This window comes from Pristiophorus japonicus, chromosome 6 (genome assembly GCF_044704955.1).
Source record: "Pristiophorus japonicus isolate sPriJap1 chromosome 6, sPriJap1.hap1, whole genome shotgun sequence".
Classification (NCBI taxonomy): Eukaryota; Metazoa; Chordata; class Chondrichthyes; family Pristiophoridae; genus Pristiophorus; species Pristiophorus japonicus.
The window spans coordinates 65,688,243-65,703,202 of record NC_091982.1 but is presented as its reverse complement, the minus strand read 5'-3'; the positions used below and the strand labels follow the sequence as shown (position 1 = coordinate 65,703,202).

General features: G+C 42.6%; 1 protein-coding gene across 7 annotated transcripts in view; it reads right to left on the bottom strand.

Moving 5' to 3' along the window:
* atp11c (ATPase phospholipid transporting 11C) overlaps positions 1-14,960 on the bottom strand; it is a 169,999-nt gene that overhangs the window by 90,083 nt on the left and 64,956 nt on the right. For all 7 annotated transcript variants that reach the window (XR_011593599.1, XR_011593600.1, XM_070882889.1 and 4 more), the window contains exons 6-7: positions 12,389-12,517; positions 9,523-9,626 (exon numbers count right to left, since the gene is read on the bottom strand). Coding sequence is in view for 5 of the 7 variants with exons in the window: in XM_070882889.1 (XP_070738990.1) it covers positions 9,523-9,626; positions 12,389-12,517 (233 nt within the window). In the remaining 2 variants the exon portion in view is untranslated. The remainder of the gene's footprint in view (positions 1-9,522; positions 9,627-12,388; positions 12,518-14,960) is intronic.

The window sequence follows — 14,960 nt, the reverse complement described above, 5'->3', positions numbered from 1 at the left end:
AAAAAAAAAAAATCTCATCTCATGTTCCCAGAATTTGTAACGTCATTAACATGACAAGATAGAGGAGAAAAACCTGTTGGAGCCAACTGACTATTGTTCAATCTTACGGAGTTCGCTCTCATCTGGCCCCCAGCCGCCAACCATAGAAAACACAAGTATCTGAAAGCACCATGACTGCACACAAATGTTGCCAACAACAACTTGTATTTATACAGCACCTTTAACGTAAAGGTCCCAAGGCAATTCACAGGAACATTATAAAACAAAATTTTGCACCAAGCCACAGAAGGAGATATAAGGACTCCCCAATGCATTACCTCACACTTTTCCAATTCACTTTTCTGCCCAACTGACTAATCCATTGAAATCTTCCTGCATTCTACACAGCTTTCTTCCTCAATATCTTGGTTAAAGAAGTCTTAAAAGAAGAGAGGGGCAGAGAGATTTAGGGCGGGAATTCCAGAGCTTAGGGCTCAGGCAGCTGAAAGCTCTGCCGCCAATGGTGAAGCGATTAAAATCGGGGATGCGCAAGAGGACAGAATCAGATTGCGGATATCTGGGAGTGTGAGATGCTGGTGGAGATTACAGAGATAGGGAGGGGCAAGGCCATGGAGGGATTTGAAAACAAGGATAAGAATTTTAAAATGAGCTTTATCTCAGTGTAACTCATTACAGCTTGACCACAGCCCGTCCCTATCGAGGCCCTTCGCTGTGGCTCTCATTTAATCTCACTCTGGAATTGCACACATTCATTACCAAAATAAATTTTTCCCATCCCTTACTCGTGCAGACTTTCTAACCTTTTAATTTGCTCTATTTTTGTTACGTGTACCTTAGTTTTGATTTTATTTACCCACCTCCCCCAGCAATGCTGTTTTTCTGTCCATGGTCACTTGGCTCAGTAGTCAACATTCTTGCCCGATTAGAAAGCCTGTAGGTTCAAGCTCTACTCCAGAACCGGAGTGTACAAATTAGGCTGGCGGTATAGCGCAGTATTGAGCAAGTGCTGATTGTGGTCATTCAATTGAGACATTGAACTGGACATGTGCGTACAAGATACCACAGCTCGAAGAAGAAAAACTCTCTAGTTATCCTGGCCAGTATTTCTTCCACAACCAATATCATCAAAAAGGTTCATCCAATTTGCTGTTTGTGGGACCTTGCTGTGCTCAAATTCAATGCTGCATTTGCCTATAGAGCAACAGTGCATACACTTCAAAAATAACTCATGAACTGTGAAGCATTTTTGTGCAACCTGAGGATGCTTCTACTGGAGTTTCACTTTTTCAACATTTCTGATTTATTTAATGATTCCCGCTAACGTTTAGCTTTCTATCCCAACGCTGTCCCTGTGATTTTAGGCTTGCTTTTCTCTGCTTTCTTCATTGGATTGAGAATAGGGTAGAATGCCCTTTTTCCACTCTCTCCCCAGCACCACCCCCACTGAGAGAGAGAGAGAGAGGAGAGAGGAGACAGACAGACACACTTATCCAACCATGGGGAGCATAACAGCCCAGTCCAATCCAGTCTCATTTTTCGACACAGCTTAATGGACAGCAGTGAAGGAAAGGAATCATGGTTGATTTCTCTCTCCCTAGCCTCGGTACATACAGACCAACTGTCAAACCACCACTGCAGTCCTGGCGGAGATTAGTTAAAAGCACAAATGATTGAATCTGCAGCCTTCTGGGTCTGCATGACTCAGTGGCACATCATCCATTTGATTTAGCAGCTAAAGCACCAGGAGCTGCACCTGGATATTATGATATGTGGCTCCCCAGATGGCTCTGTAGGCAACTGCACCGTTTGGCTCTAATTCACACAGAAATTCCCAGGGGTTCGATCATTGACCCTGTTTAACAATTGGCCTCAATATCCCAGGCTTTTGTTGGGCGGGGATGGGGAAGTAGTGTTTGATGCTAAATGCATCATGAACAGTACCAGCTGTGTTATATTCAAATGCTGCAGGTGCAAGTTATTGAGGCTACAAGCGCATAAACCACTCACTTTAATCTGTAATCTATTTGTTAAATCTGTTCTTGGGATGTGGGCAACACTGGGAAGATCACATGTATTACTCATCCCGAGCAGCTCTGAAATGGTGATGGTGGTGGGTTGCCTTCTTGAACCCCTTCAGATTTTGTAGTGATGGTGTTCAGTGAGGAATTCCAGGAGATGGTGGGGTCCATATTACACTGCTGCTCTTGTCCTTCTCGGGGTTAGAGGTCATGGGGGAGGAAGGTGCTGCTGAAGTAAACTTGGCCAATTACTGCAGTGCAACCTGCAGATAGTACATATGACAACCAAAGAGCTCCAGAGATGGAGGGGATAGATACAGAGTCCAATGTCAGGGGGGTCCAATCAAACATGTTCTATTCTACATGGTGTCAAACTTCTTAAGTATAGTCATGGCTGTAGCCATCCAGCTGAGTGGTGAGTATTCTATCACACTTGACGAGCCCTGTACATGGTGAAGAGGCTTTGGAGTGTCAGAAGGTAAGCCACTTGGTGCAGCCTATCCAGCCTTTTCATTGCTCTTGTAGCCACTGCAAATTGATAAAGCAGGTCCAGTTACATTTCTGAGCTGCAGGGTGCAGGGGCTAGATTGTGTGCAGCAGGACAGACGCTGTTAGATGCCCTGCTACAGCAAAATCTGGCCCATCACACCTGTGATTCAAGTCAAATCTGAAGTAGATATGTCCAATTGATGGCTTCTGATAATTGCAGAGCTCTTTTGGGTTTTGCACAAATGTTAATTTGCTATTACATATCCAATGCATTTTATTAAGCTCTTTTGGAAAAATAATAATTTTGATTACATTGCATGATAAAGCAATTAGTGCTACTTTGAAATAGTCTTACTTTAATTCATATTCCCACACAAAAGGAAAGATCAAATGCCAAAAGTATATTAACAATGCAGAAGGGTGAATATGGTACACAATGGTACTTGTTTGTATAAAATGTAATTGTGAATGGTAGCCAGCTACCCACAACACAAATATGCACAGGATACAAAACATGATGTGAAATAGAGTCGCAAAGAAATTATTTTCAAAAAGTAAAAGCAAAATGACGATGTTTAAAAAAAAAGTGTGTGTATTTCAATTGTGCGTAATAAATCTCCACAGGTTCCGCTCCTTAATAAAATGTAACTCAAGGTTGTTACTTCAATCAAATGTGACTGAATCTGACTGATGACTGCGTTGTTCTCACTGGCAGCATCGCTGTTCAGCAGAATGGTAGCTGACTCACTGCACATCAGTGTAATCAGAAGCATCATTCTCAGCTAACTGTGTTCAGCCTACTGCACTGTAAACTGACCATATCCTGCAACAGCTGGCATAATGCAGCGACTGCCTTAGATTCAAACCAAAGTTCTTGCAGTCCCTGCTCCCGCTGCCAAGCTAACACTGGAAGCAGGCTAGATTAATGGCCAATGCCCGTTTCCTCTGATAAACACACCACTTCCTTTTACAGTTTGATGAACAATCTGCACCTTTTCAGATTCTGCTCAATATATAAATTCACTCGAGTGAATTTGCTATCTTACTGTTCCTCCTCCCTGTGATAACATTTTTTTTTTTTAAATGTATTCACGGGATGTGGACCTCACTGGCAAGGCCAGCATTTATTGCCCATCCCTAGTGTGGCTTATCAAGTGTCATTTTAAACCGCACTGCTAAATTCTGAAAAAAAAAATTAATGCTAATATTCTGGGATGTTAACCCAACTGTCGAAGAAATGAGACGCACCCAAAATTCTTACAAATGAACATAGTTTCCAATTATTACCAGTGCTGGTGAGCACAAGTTTCAAGGCACCAGAATGAATGGGTTCACACTGTCTGGGTAGATAAGGAATACCTGAGAGTATCCCAAGGAAAACCATTTTTGGGGGCTTACTGTCTTGTTATAGTAAGTTAAAGGCTGAGAAAAGGGAGTTTAGCCTCGAAAAGCAGCCTGATGTTCATCGACTAACTAAAATTTGATTATTCCAAGTCCAAGACATAGTGAACAACACCTCTATGAGGGGATCTCATAGAAACATATAAAATTCTAACGGGACTGGACAGGTTGGATGCAGGAAGAATGTTCCCGATGTTGGGGAAGTCCAGAACCAGAGGTTACAGTCTAAGGTTAAGGGGTAAGCCATTTAGGACTGAGATGAGGAGAAACTTCTTCACTCAGAGTTGTTAACCTGTGGAATTCTCTACCGCAGAGAGTTGTTGATGCCAGTTCGTTAGATATGTTCAAGAGGGAGTTAGATATGGCCCTGACAGCTAATGGGATCAAGGGGTATGGAGAGAAAGCAGGAAAGAGGTACGGAGGTGAATGATCAGCCATGATCATATTGAATGGTGGTGCAGGCTCGAAGGGCCGAATGGGCTACTCCTGCACTTATTTTCTATGTTTCTAAATTAGAGGATATGTTAAAATGATCGCCTTGATTGAGAAAGTTAGAAAAGGGGTGCATTTAATGTAATTATGTGTATAAATGATTGAGCTTTTGATATCCAAATGGGAATTGTTTTTTTAAAAAAGGTTAGAGTGTTTCAAGCGGTTTAGTAAGTCGCAATAACTTCTCAGAAAAGTTAAGAATGACAATCCAAGGGATAAGCGTTTAATTTGAGAATCAAACTTGTATGCAACAGTTTGCCAACAGCTCAAACCTCAAAACATTGGCACAGACAGTAATACAGAGATAGCATACAGGCAAACTTGGTTACATTAAAATGAGAAGACAATGGAAATAGAAAAGAATACAGTGACTATGGACAGAGATGAATCCTGCAGCCATTCCCAGAGCTAACGCAGTTTCCCAAAGTGAGGCAGAATTCTCCAACTCTACTACAGTCAATCCCTGAAGGAAAAGTTTGTGTGCCTGCATTCTCACCACCAAGGGAATTATTGTAAGGATGGGGAATTCAGAATAGAAAGATAGAGCTGCAAGAGCTAAGCAAATAGCAGACTGGCTCAATGGACTAATGGCATAATGCTTGTTCCTATGTTCTTGAACTACTAGGAAGACAAATGGAATGTTGGCCTTTATTGCAAGGGGCATAGAGTATAAAAGCAGAGAAGTCCTGCTACAACTATACAGCATATTGGTAAGGCCACACCTAGAGTACTGCATACAGTTTTGGTCTCCGTATTTAAAGGAAAGATATACTTGCATTGGAGGCTGTTCAGAGAAGGTTCACTAGGTTGATTCCAGAGATGAGGGGGTTGACAAGGTGGATGCAGAGAGGATATTTCCACTCATAGGGGAAACTTAAACTAGGGGACATTGTATCAGAATAAGGGGCCGCCCATTTAAAACTGAGATGAGGAGGAATTTCTTCTCGGAGGGTTGTAAATCTATAGAATTCTCTGCCCCAGAGAGCTGTGGAGGCTGGGTCATTGAATAAATTTAAGGCAGAGATAGACAGATTTGTGAGTGATAAGGGAATAAAGGGTTATGGGGAGCGGGCAGGGAAGTGGAGCTGAGCCCATGATCAGATCAGCCATGATCTTATTGAATGGCGGAGCAGGCTTGAGGGGCCAAATGGCCTACTCCTGCTCCTATTTCTTATGTTCTTACTATCTTCTTAGGAATATGGAAGACAATGGAACATAGGGAGACCATTCAGCCCCTCGAACCTGTTCCGCCATTCAATGAGATCATGTCTGATCTGTAACTGCATTTACCCGCCTTAGTTTCTTAACCATCAATACCCATGCCTAATAAAAATCTATTGCTCTCCTTTCAGCTGCCCAGTAAAATAACATTATTTCACCCTCATTTCTAATGGATGGTTTTAATTATCACCAAACAGAGAATGATCTACTTAGTAGGACAGCAGAAATATTCACCACTCATTTACTATCTCTAACTTTACCATCCACCTCCACCGACATGAAAGTTTTACATACAAACCTAGATGCCCATTCCATAAAATTTCTGAATTGGCTCAATTTTGGAATTCTGGAAATAACTAATTTTTCATCAATAACTTTATCAGTAAAGGAAGTTTAGTTGTATGTAGTTGCAAAGGAAAACTATTGCAAATTCCTCTTGAAAACCAGCTAAGTAAGTTCACAAGGCTAAGAAATGACGAAGAAATCTTGTTGGAACAAACCAAAATGTAAAATAAAATAGATCGCACAAAGTGCCAAGCTTCTGACAATTAAACTTTGACACAACCCAGAAGTTGGCACAGAAACAAACAGAATCATTCATAACAAGGGTGTGTAGGTTTCAACTCCAACAGAAGCAACCAGAAATGCAAAAGCTAAAGACGACCAGGTTTAACCAAGGGAATAAGTCAAGCCATGAGCCACAGAGAATCCCAGAGAGAGAGAGAAAAAAAAGACAAAACACACGTTGTATTATAGTGGAAAGTTTGGTGTCTTGGTTTAAATGCACCACCCTTCTGCTCTCGTACTGCCTAGAAAACAGGATTAGCTGGGTCTCGATTCATCAAGGTTATGTTGTTTAGGGCATTTGGTTGTGTAAATAACTTGGCAGGCTGTAATATTGACACGTTGTAGAAAATTAGACAATTTAAATTGCTTTGGGCCAAAATAAGAACTCTTTACTGCTGCGGACTGCTGTCTCTTTCTCTGTAGCAGTTTAATGTTTTAATTAGATTACATCAGTGGCTACATTTCAAAAATACTTCATGCAAAGGTCTTTGGGATGCCTTGAGATAGTGAAAGGTGCCATATAAACACAAGTTCCTTCTTTCTTTCTTGTCAATCTGCTCACTTTATGCAATCCCCCACTTGGAAGGACTCTGCATTACATAAAAATCTGAGGCACAAGCAAAAGATGACATCAAGGTTCAGCATTCAATAAAAAAGATTTATAACGAGACGATTAATTGTGTAAGTAAATGATAAAACTTGCCAACTTCTGTAATAACCAAACTAAAATATGCATGAATTATTACTTGACATTTAATTGTTAATTTACAGGAAGTCTAATGTTACCAGTACCTTCCGACAGACGCACTTTCATTCACAGCAATACAAGCAGGCAGCATTAAGTTACACTGTCTGCCCACATCTCAGGGAGCAGAAAATCTGTCTCTAATTGAATGCAGGTTACAGCACTGCTCATCAGCCATTGCTGGTCATTGAAATTTCTATTAAAAACGGGGATTGTCTATTATATAGGGATTTACGGTCATCTGCAAAGTTTACATGTGTGTTTAAGCCAGTGTCTTCAGCCCCTGCCACAAACTCCGCACCAGTGGTATTGGTTCAGTAAAAGCTCACTAGATTCATTCCTGGGATGAGAGGATTGTCCTATGAGGAAAGATTGAGTAGATTGGGTCTATACTCTCCAGAGTTTAGAAGAACGTGAAGTAATCTTACTGAAACATACAAGGTTCTGAGAGGGCTCGATAGGATAGATGCTGAGAGATTATTTCCCCTGGCTGGAGAGTCTAGAACTAGGGGGCATAGTCTCAGGATAATGGGTCAGGACTGAGATGAGGAGGAATTTCTTCACTTAAAGGGTTGTGAATCTTTGTAATTCTCTACCCTAGAGGGCTGTGGAAGCTGAATCGTTGAGTATATTCAAGACTGAGCTGGGTAGATCTTTGGACTCTAGGGGAATCAATGGATATGGGGATCGGGAGGAAAGTGGAGTTGAGATCAAAGATCAGCCACAATCTTATTGAATGGCGGAGCAGGCTCGATGGCTCGTGGCCTTCTCCTGCTCCTAGTTCTTATTCCATTACCTTCAGCTGGAGGACTGTTCGCAACCTTGGCATGCTACTTGATCCGGAGCTGAGCTTCTGACCCATATCCTCTCCTTCACAAAGAGCTACTATTTACACCTCCGTAACATCACCCGTTCTGCTCCTGTCCCATCCCATCTGCTCATCTGCCTCAAACCCTTAACTATTGCAATACTCTCCTAGTCAGCCACCCATCTTCCACGTGAGCTCATCCAAAGCTTTTCTGCCCATTTCCTAAACCACACTATGACCCGCTTACCCATCACCCCTGTGTTCGCTACATTGGCAGCAGTCCACCAAAGCCTTGAACGTAAAATTCTCATCAGTATTCAAATTCTTCCATGGTCTCGTCACCTCCCTCCGTCCCCGTCCCCATCTCTGTAACTTCCTCCAGCCCGACAACCCTCCGAGAAGTCGGCTTTCCTCCAACTCTGGCCTCTTGTATATTCCGCATTCCCTTCACCCATACGATTGGCGGTCGTGCTTTCAGCTATTTAGGCCCAAAGCTTTGGAATTCTTCCAGATACCTCTGTCTCTGGTTTTAAGACCCTCCTTCAAACCCGCCTCTTTGACTAAGCTTTTAGTCGCCCTTTCGAATATCTCCTTCTTAACGCTGTGTCAATGTTTGTCTCAATATGCTACTGTAAAGCTCCTTGGGCACTATATAAATACAAGTTGTTGCAAGTTGAACCAGACTAACTCAAGAATCAGGCAAGATCCTAATTCCAGATTTACATTACAACTTTAGTGTTGGGGAGGTGAAATTATATAATTCTCAAAGAAATGACTATACTTAGCCATATGCTCACCTACTGCTTTAGAAACACTTGCAATTACTTTCCTTGGCACAGTCCATCCTTTGTCTTGAGACCTGCAGTTGGAGTGGCACTTCATAACAATCTCAGGCAATACACCATTCATCTATATGGCTTTCCCATCCTACAAGATTTCCTTGAAGCATTTGTAAATCTAATAACTCTGCCTCAATTTTCAGAGCTTTTATTATTTACCTGTGCTTTACTGCTAGTGTTTCCCACACTTTAATCATACTCCACAATAGTTAGTCTGTACTTGTGGACTGTAAAGAGTGCCATTTTAGGCTGTGCAAAATCTATTTGCCAATCACAGGTCACAATTCTCTCAATCGTCACAAACTCAATCCCCAGCACAATGGCTTTGTTTCTCACATGCATGCAACACCACCCTGCCCCCACCCAATTCCACCATCAAAGTACAAATCACTAAATGTTGGCTGCTTTTACCAACCGTAAGAATTTCATAGGCATTCGCTGGGCAGAAGTTGCTTAAATAGCCCAACTCTCCACCTGCGAATGCCCTTTTCCAGGGGATGCATTGATATTCTGGGTATTAGCACATATGCGCAGTCTAATTGTCCCCCAGCATCCACAGCCTTTTCTTGGAAAGGGGTTTGGGGGGGCAGGCAAAGAGAGTTCCAAATTTCTACTACCCTTTGTATGGAAAAAATGCTTCCTGATGCGGCCTAGTTCTAATTTTAAGATTAGGTCCCCTTGTTCTTGATGCCCCAACCAGAGGAAATAGTTTCTCTGAATCTGCTCTTATCAAATCATTTAAACATTTTAAACACCTTGAGCAGATCACCCCTTAATCTTCTAAACTCACAGGATTACAAGGCAAGTTTATGCAACCTGTCCTCAAAATTTAACCTGCTAAGCCCCGCTGCATGCCCTTCAAGGCCAATATATCCTTCCTGAGGTGCGGTGCCCAAAACTGAACACAGTATTTCACATGGGGTCTAGCGAATAAAATCTTACTTGTAAAGATCGGGCTGAGGTTGTTCACATTCAATGGCGGCGTTCAAAGAATCTACTTCCATATCTGTACGGAATGCACTGGTGTCCGGCACAGTAAAGTATGTCTTGTCAAGAATTTTAAAAAGAACACAATAAAAGCAGCATTAATCAATTAGCATGCAATGGGTTGAACAAATTCAGTTAATTACAAATTTGGAATTAAATGCTAGTATCACAGTAATGGTGACTGCTGGAAATGACCAGATTGGTGTAAAAAATCCAACTGGTCACTAATGTCCTTTTAGGGAAGGAAATCTGCCGTCCTTACCCAGTCTGGCCTATGTGTGACTCCAGACCCACAGCAATGTGGTTGACTCTTAACTGCCCTCTGAAATGGCCTGGCAAGCCACTCAATTGTACCAAACCGCTGCGACAAAAATAGCACTGTGGAAATACCTTCACCACATGGACTGCAGCGGTTCAAGAAGGTGGCGGCTCACCACCTTCGCAAGAACAATTAGGGATGGGCAATAAATGCCGGCCTTGCCAGCGATGCCCACATCCAGTAAATGATTTTTTAAAAAATGGCAATAAACAAGCTGATAATTAAGTAGAGTATATAAACATATAAAAGAATAAAATAATTTAAACATTTTAAAAATGAAAGTCAAAAGATAGCAAGAAAGTAAGCAAAGTCCACAGTAATGTTGAACAGACAAGCAATTGAGAACAGGTGATACTTTACAGGAAAAAAGTAGTCAAAATTACTATAGCCTCATAGAAGTTTACAGCACAGGAGGCCGCCATTTGGCCCATCTTGTTTGTGTCAGAATAACTTCAAGAGTGTATATGCTTGGAGTCAGATTACTAGTGCAACATTGAAGGTCAAAAGATAGTATTTCCACACATGAGAACTTGCATTTGTATAGTACCTTTAATGTAGTAAAATATTCCAAGGCACTTCACAGAAGTGTTATAGATGAGAACCGAGATGTGTTGGGGTGCTGTACTATCGCGTTTGGGGGGGGAAACTAAAAAACGACTGAAGATTTGTATAAAATATTGGGACAAAAAAAGGTACATAATAATGCGTTTCCTTTAAATCCTATTCATGGTTGGACAACTGGACACAGTGTGTTGTTCAGTGGCATTTCTAAGGTGGTGGGGGTGGGGATTGGAATGCTTGTTTCATTACCTAAATCAGAACTCTCCTACAGCTGGAAGCAAAGCGAGATAAAGCAGCAAGGGTTTGGCACCTATTTATAGCTCTTAGTACTGATGGATAAAAATTGCTCCTGTTCATTGAGTTTAAATTACTTATGTGAAAGGATGCAGCAGACACTTAAAGAATTAATATCTGAATCAGTTACTGGCTCAGAGGAAGTGTCAGGTCACAATCTTTTTCGCGAGGCACCTCACACTGTGTGCAGGTATAAAAAGCACAAACTAACAATGAAGAATTTGGTTACAAGTCGTTTTAAATCTGCCAAGCAGAAACAAAGCTCAGAATTCAAACCATAAGCTACTGATAGATCTTAACACAAATACGCATTCTTTTAAAAATCCGTGGTTTATTTTCCTTTGGGGCATTGTTTGGTGAGGGGACACGGGAAGACAAGCTGTTCCTGTATTATCTGAAGTGCCGGCCGTGGTTCAGTGGGCAGCATTCTCGCCTCTGAATCAGAAGGTTGTAGATTCAAGTCATACTTCAGAAACTTAACTAGAAAAATCTAGGCTGACACTCTAGTGCAGTGCTGAGGGAGTGCTCACTGTTGGGGGAGATGTTAAACCGAGGTCCCGTTTGATCTCTCAGGTGGACGCAAAGATCCAATGGCACTATTTCAAAGAACAGGGAAGTTCTCCCAGTGTCCTGGCCAATATTTGTCCCTCAATCAACATAGCAAAAACAGATTATCTGATCATTATCACATTACTGTTTGTGGGAGTTTGCTGTGCGCAATTTGCTTACGCGCTTCCTGCATTACAACAGAGACTACACTTCAAAAATACCTCATTGGCTATTCTTCTTCTTAGGCGATCCCTCATATCAAGGATGACTTGCTTCCACGCCAAAAAGGGATGAGTTCACAGGTGTTTCAATGAAGGACCTAATATTCCGGATTCCGAACTACATCCTGAAGGATGGAAGATGCCTGTGTGTGGATTTTTTTAACGTGGGGTGACCGGTGCACACCAGCCACCACACAGGCTTGACAGAGCTAGGTCTTGATTCAGTGGCAAGGACTGACCAAGACAACTGGAGACCAGCTCTGCTTGTCTCCAGTCGCACCTGGTGCGCACACATATCGCAGTGTGGGCTGGCCCGTGCTGCCCCTGGGCCTTCGCCTTTTCTGGGCCCCAAACTTAAACCTCTCCTGGGCCCCGATCACATTGCTCCACGATCTCTTGTCGCTCCTTCGCCCCGACCTCGTTGCTCCTTCGCCCCGATCTCGCCGCTGCTGTTTACCTGCCTTTGCTCCAATCACCGACCTGGATTATGGTGACGTCCAATCCAGTCACCCTCTTCACTGCCATCGCCCTCCTGCACCAGCTTGTGCTGCTCCCTGGAGTGATATGCTCCTTTTAAGGCCTCGACCTGCCACAGATGTTCCCTCGCAGGTCGGGGCCACACCGGATAAAACTCATTTGGACATCCTGAGACATCGTTAACGATAAATGCAAGTCTTATTTTTTTTTTAAACATTCTGCTGCAAGTTGATTTATTATACAAAGGCAATGATAAATTGTTTTTGTTGGACATACTTTGGATGCACAGCATTGAAATTATTGCAAAGCCACAAGCGTCTTAATGTCCATTAAACATTATACTACAGATTTGAAAGACTTAATGGGACTCTGAATGTTCAGGTCCAATAATGTGCTTTACCTTCTGACTTGATTCCCCATCCAAACTAGCAGTAGTAACATAGCATGTACCATCTTCTCTGCTCGAGGATAGAAGGATGAGATCACACGGGAACGTTTCATCTTCTTTCACACACACAATGTCTCCAACCTAAAAAAAAAGACCAAAGGTATATTTTTGCCTTAGGCCTACAAATGCTGATTTGACTCTAGTTCTTAGTCTAATAAATAGCACACAATGAAGTGCGTAAATATTAAGTTCCTCTCCAGTTATTATGCTGGAAACGAGCCAAGAATTTTAGAGGAAGTCATAAACCACACCAGGAACAACACTGATGGTTAGCTGAACCCAACAAATTTAAATGTACAGCCCTTAAGCTCCAACCCAGGTTTCATTCATTTAATGTAGAGTATGCTAGACTTCCACAAACAACCGAAAGTGAAATAAAGTCAAAACCACATAGGATCAAATTGCCTTGTGATGACAATTTTAAGGTTATACAGTGTGAAAGTCCAGTACCTTGCCTGCAGTTTACACATCTTAAGTTTATGCTCTGCCCAGGATGAGGGAAATGGAAAATGCAGAAAATTGATTCAGCCACTTTGAATTTTCAAAGCAGAATCTGATTTTAAATCATGTTTGTGCCTGGTTTAATCAGAAGCAATAAAGTCACCATGTGCAATTAGCTGAAGCTCCTGGACATCAGTTGGGCAATACGGCAGACATGTGCAAAACAGGCCTTGGTTGGAATTTAAGTAACTCTCAAATGGAAACAATACAGCAAGATACACCAGTGAAGCTACAACAAGGGAATCAAAAATTCAGAGTTCCCCCAAGGAACCTCAGTGCCAAAGGGGAAAAAACAGTGGAACAGGGAATACTCATACTCCATATGCTGACAACGTCAGGGAATTGAACTTTGAGAAAAAGGAAAATGCAGTCAATCAAGAACTATCCCAACTGCAAATCAAAGTCAAATATAACAACGCTCTTGTGAACTAAGACACTCTGGGCTAGAATTTCCTAACAGCCCACCAGCGCCTGATCACGGTCTTTTGGGTGGCAAAGATTCCCAAGATTATCGCTGGCGAAAACTTCCCCCAAAGAAAAAAAAAATTCACCCGGCGAAATAAAATGGGTGGTGCACCACAATTCTCGGTGAAAACGTGGAATTTAGGGTCGATGGGGCAGTTCCAAAAAAAATGTGCGATAAATTTTTAAAAATCACTAAAACTTTACCCCGAGGCTGCGGGTTGGGCCTAGCAGCAGAAAAACACAAAATATTTTTTCAAAAAACATCACACAAAAAAAAATCATAAAAACATTCTCAAGACCCTTTTAACCTAAATCGCCATAACAGAATTTTAAAATAATGAGTAAAAAAACAATTAGTAACCTTTTTCTTGCAGAGCTACTTACCTACCGCCCAGCTCCGCTGATCCTCATGGGCATTTTTTTTTCATACTTACCTACAGGAGACCGCTGAGCCAAATATCGCGCCAGAGCGATCGGAGGATGGTGCATGCGGGCGGTCTGCTCCCCAGCGGTAGCTCGAAAACACCGGCGTAACTCAGGTAGGGAATTTCTCGCTCACCCGGTTATCGCCCACAATGGCCAATACTGCCCAGAAACTGGGCGATAAGCCAATGGAAATTGTAGCCCAATGGAACAACTTACTGCCTTTAACTTCATTGAGAAGGAACAGACTGTGAACAGTGATATAAAGGAATCAGACTAGGGGACCAAAACACATGGTTGAAAAGATGGGTTTTGAGGATGTTTTTAAAAGACAGAGAAAAAAAACTAGCAAGGTGGAAGGGTTTATGGAGGGAGTTGGAGAATTGGGGGAGAAAGGTGAAGGCTCTGCTACTAATGAAGGAAGAGGGCGAGGTGTGAGTGCAGAGGAGCCCAGACTCCAAGGACTGAAGAGCATGGACTGGGCTGTAGAGACGTGAAACAGTAGCGAGGCAGGGAGGAGGGAAGTAATAAGGTATTTACAAATGAGGGCGAAGATTTTCAATTTGGCCATTGACTGAAAAGGAACAAATGGATATTAGGCAAGTCGAGGGTGATGGGCGAGTGGCTATTCATGGAACAGGATGTGGGAAGTTTGTGAGGAAGTCTATAGAAGAAAAAATGTTGAGTAAGGAGCTAGACAAAAACATAGATAAGGGTTGGAGTAATGCTGGGGATGGGGGGGAAAAGAGAATGATGGAGGTGAGCAATACTGTAGAGGTGGAAGCAGGTGTTCCCGATGATGGATAAGATGTGGGATTTGAAACTCAGCTCAGGGTCCAATATGACACACAGATTGCAAACCTTGGGCCCAAGTTTCGGGCCGCGCCTAGAACGGCGCAGCCCCAACCTGGACGACCGTTATTCGCACCACAAAGTGCGCCTAAAAATACTTAGCGATTCTCCGGCTCCCTGCAGGTCCTCTGGAGCAGGGCGCGGCGGAGCCAGGTCCCTCCTCCTCCCTCCTCCCCCCCCTCTCCCTTCCTCCACCCCCCTCCCTTCTCTCGCTGTCAGAAACACAGACACTGACAGACAGAGAGTGAGAGAGAGAGACACACACACACACACAGATAGAGAG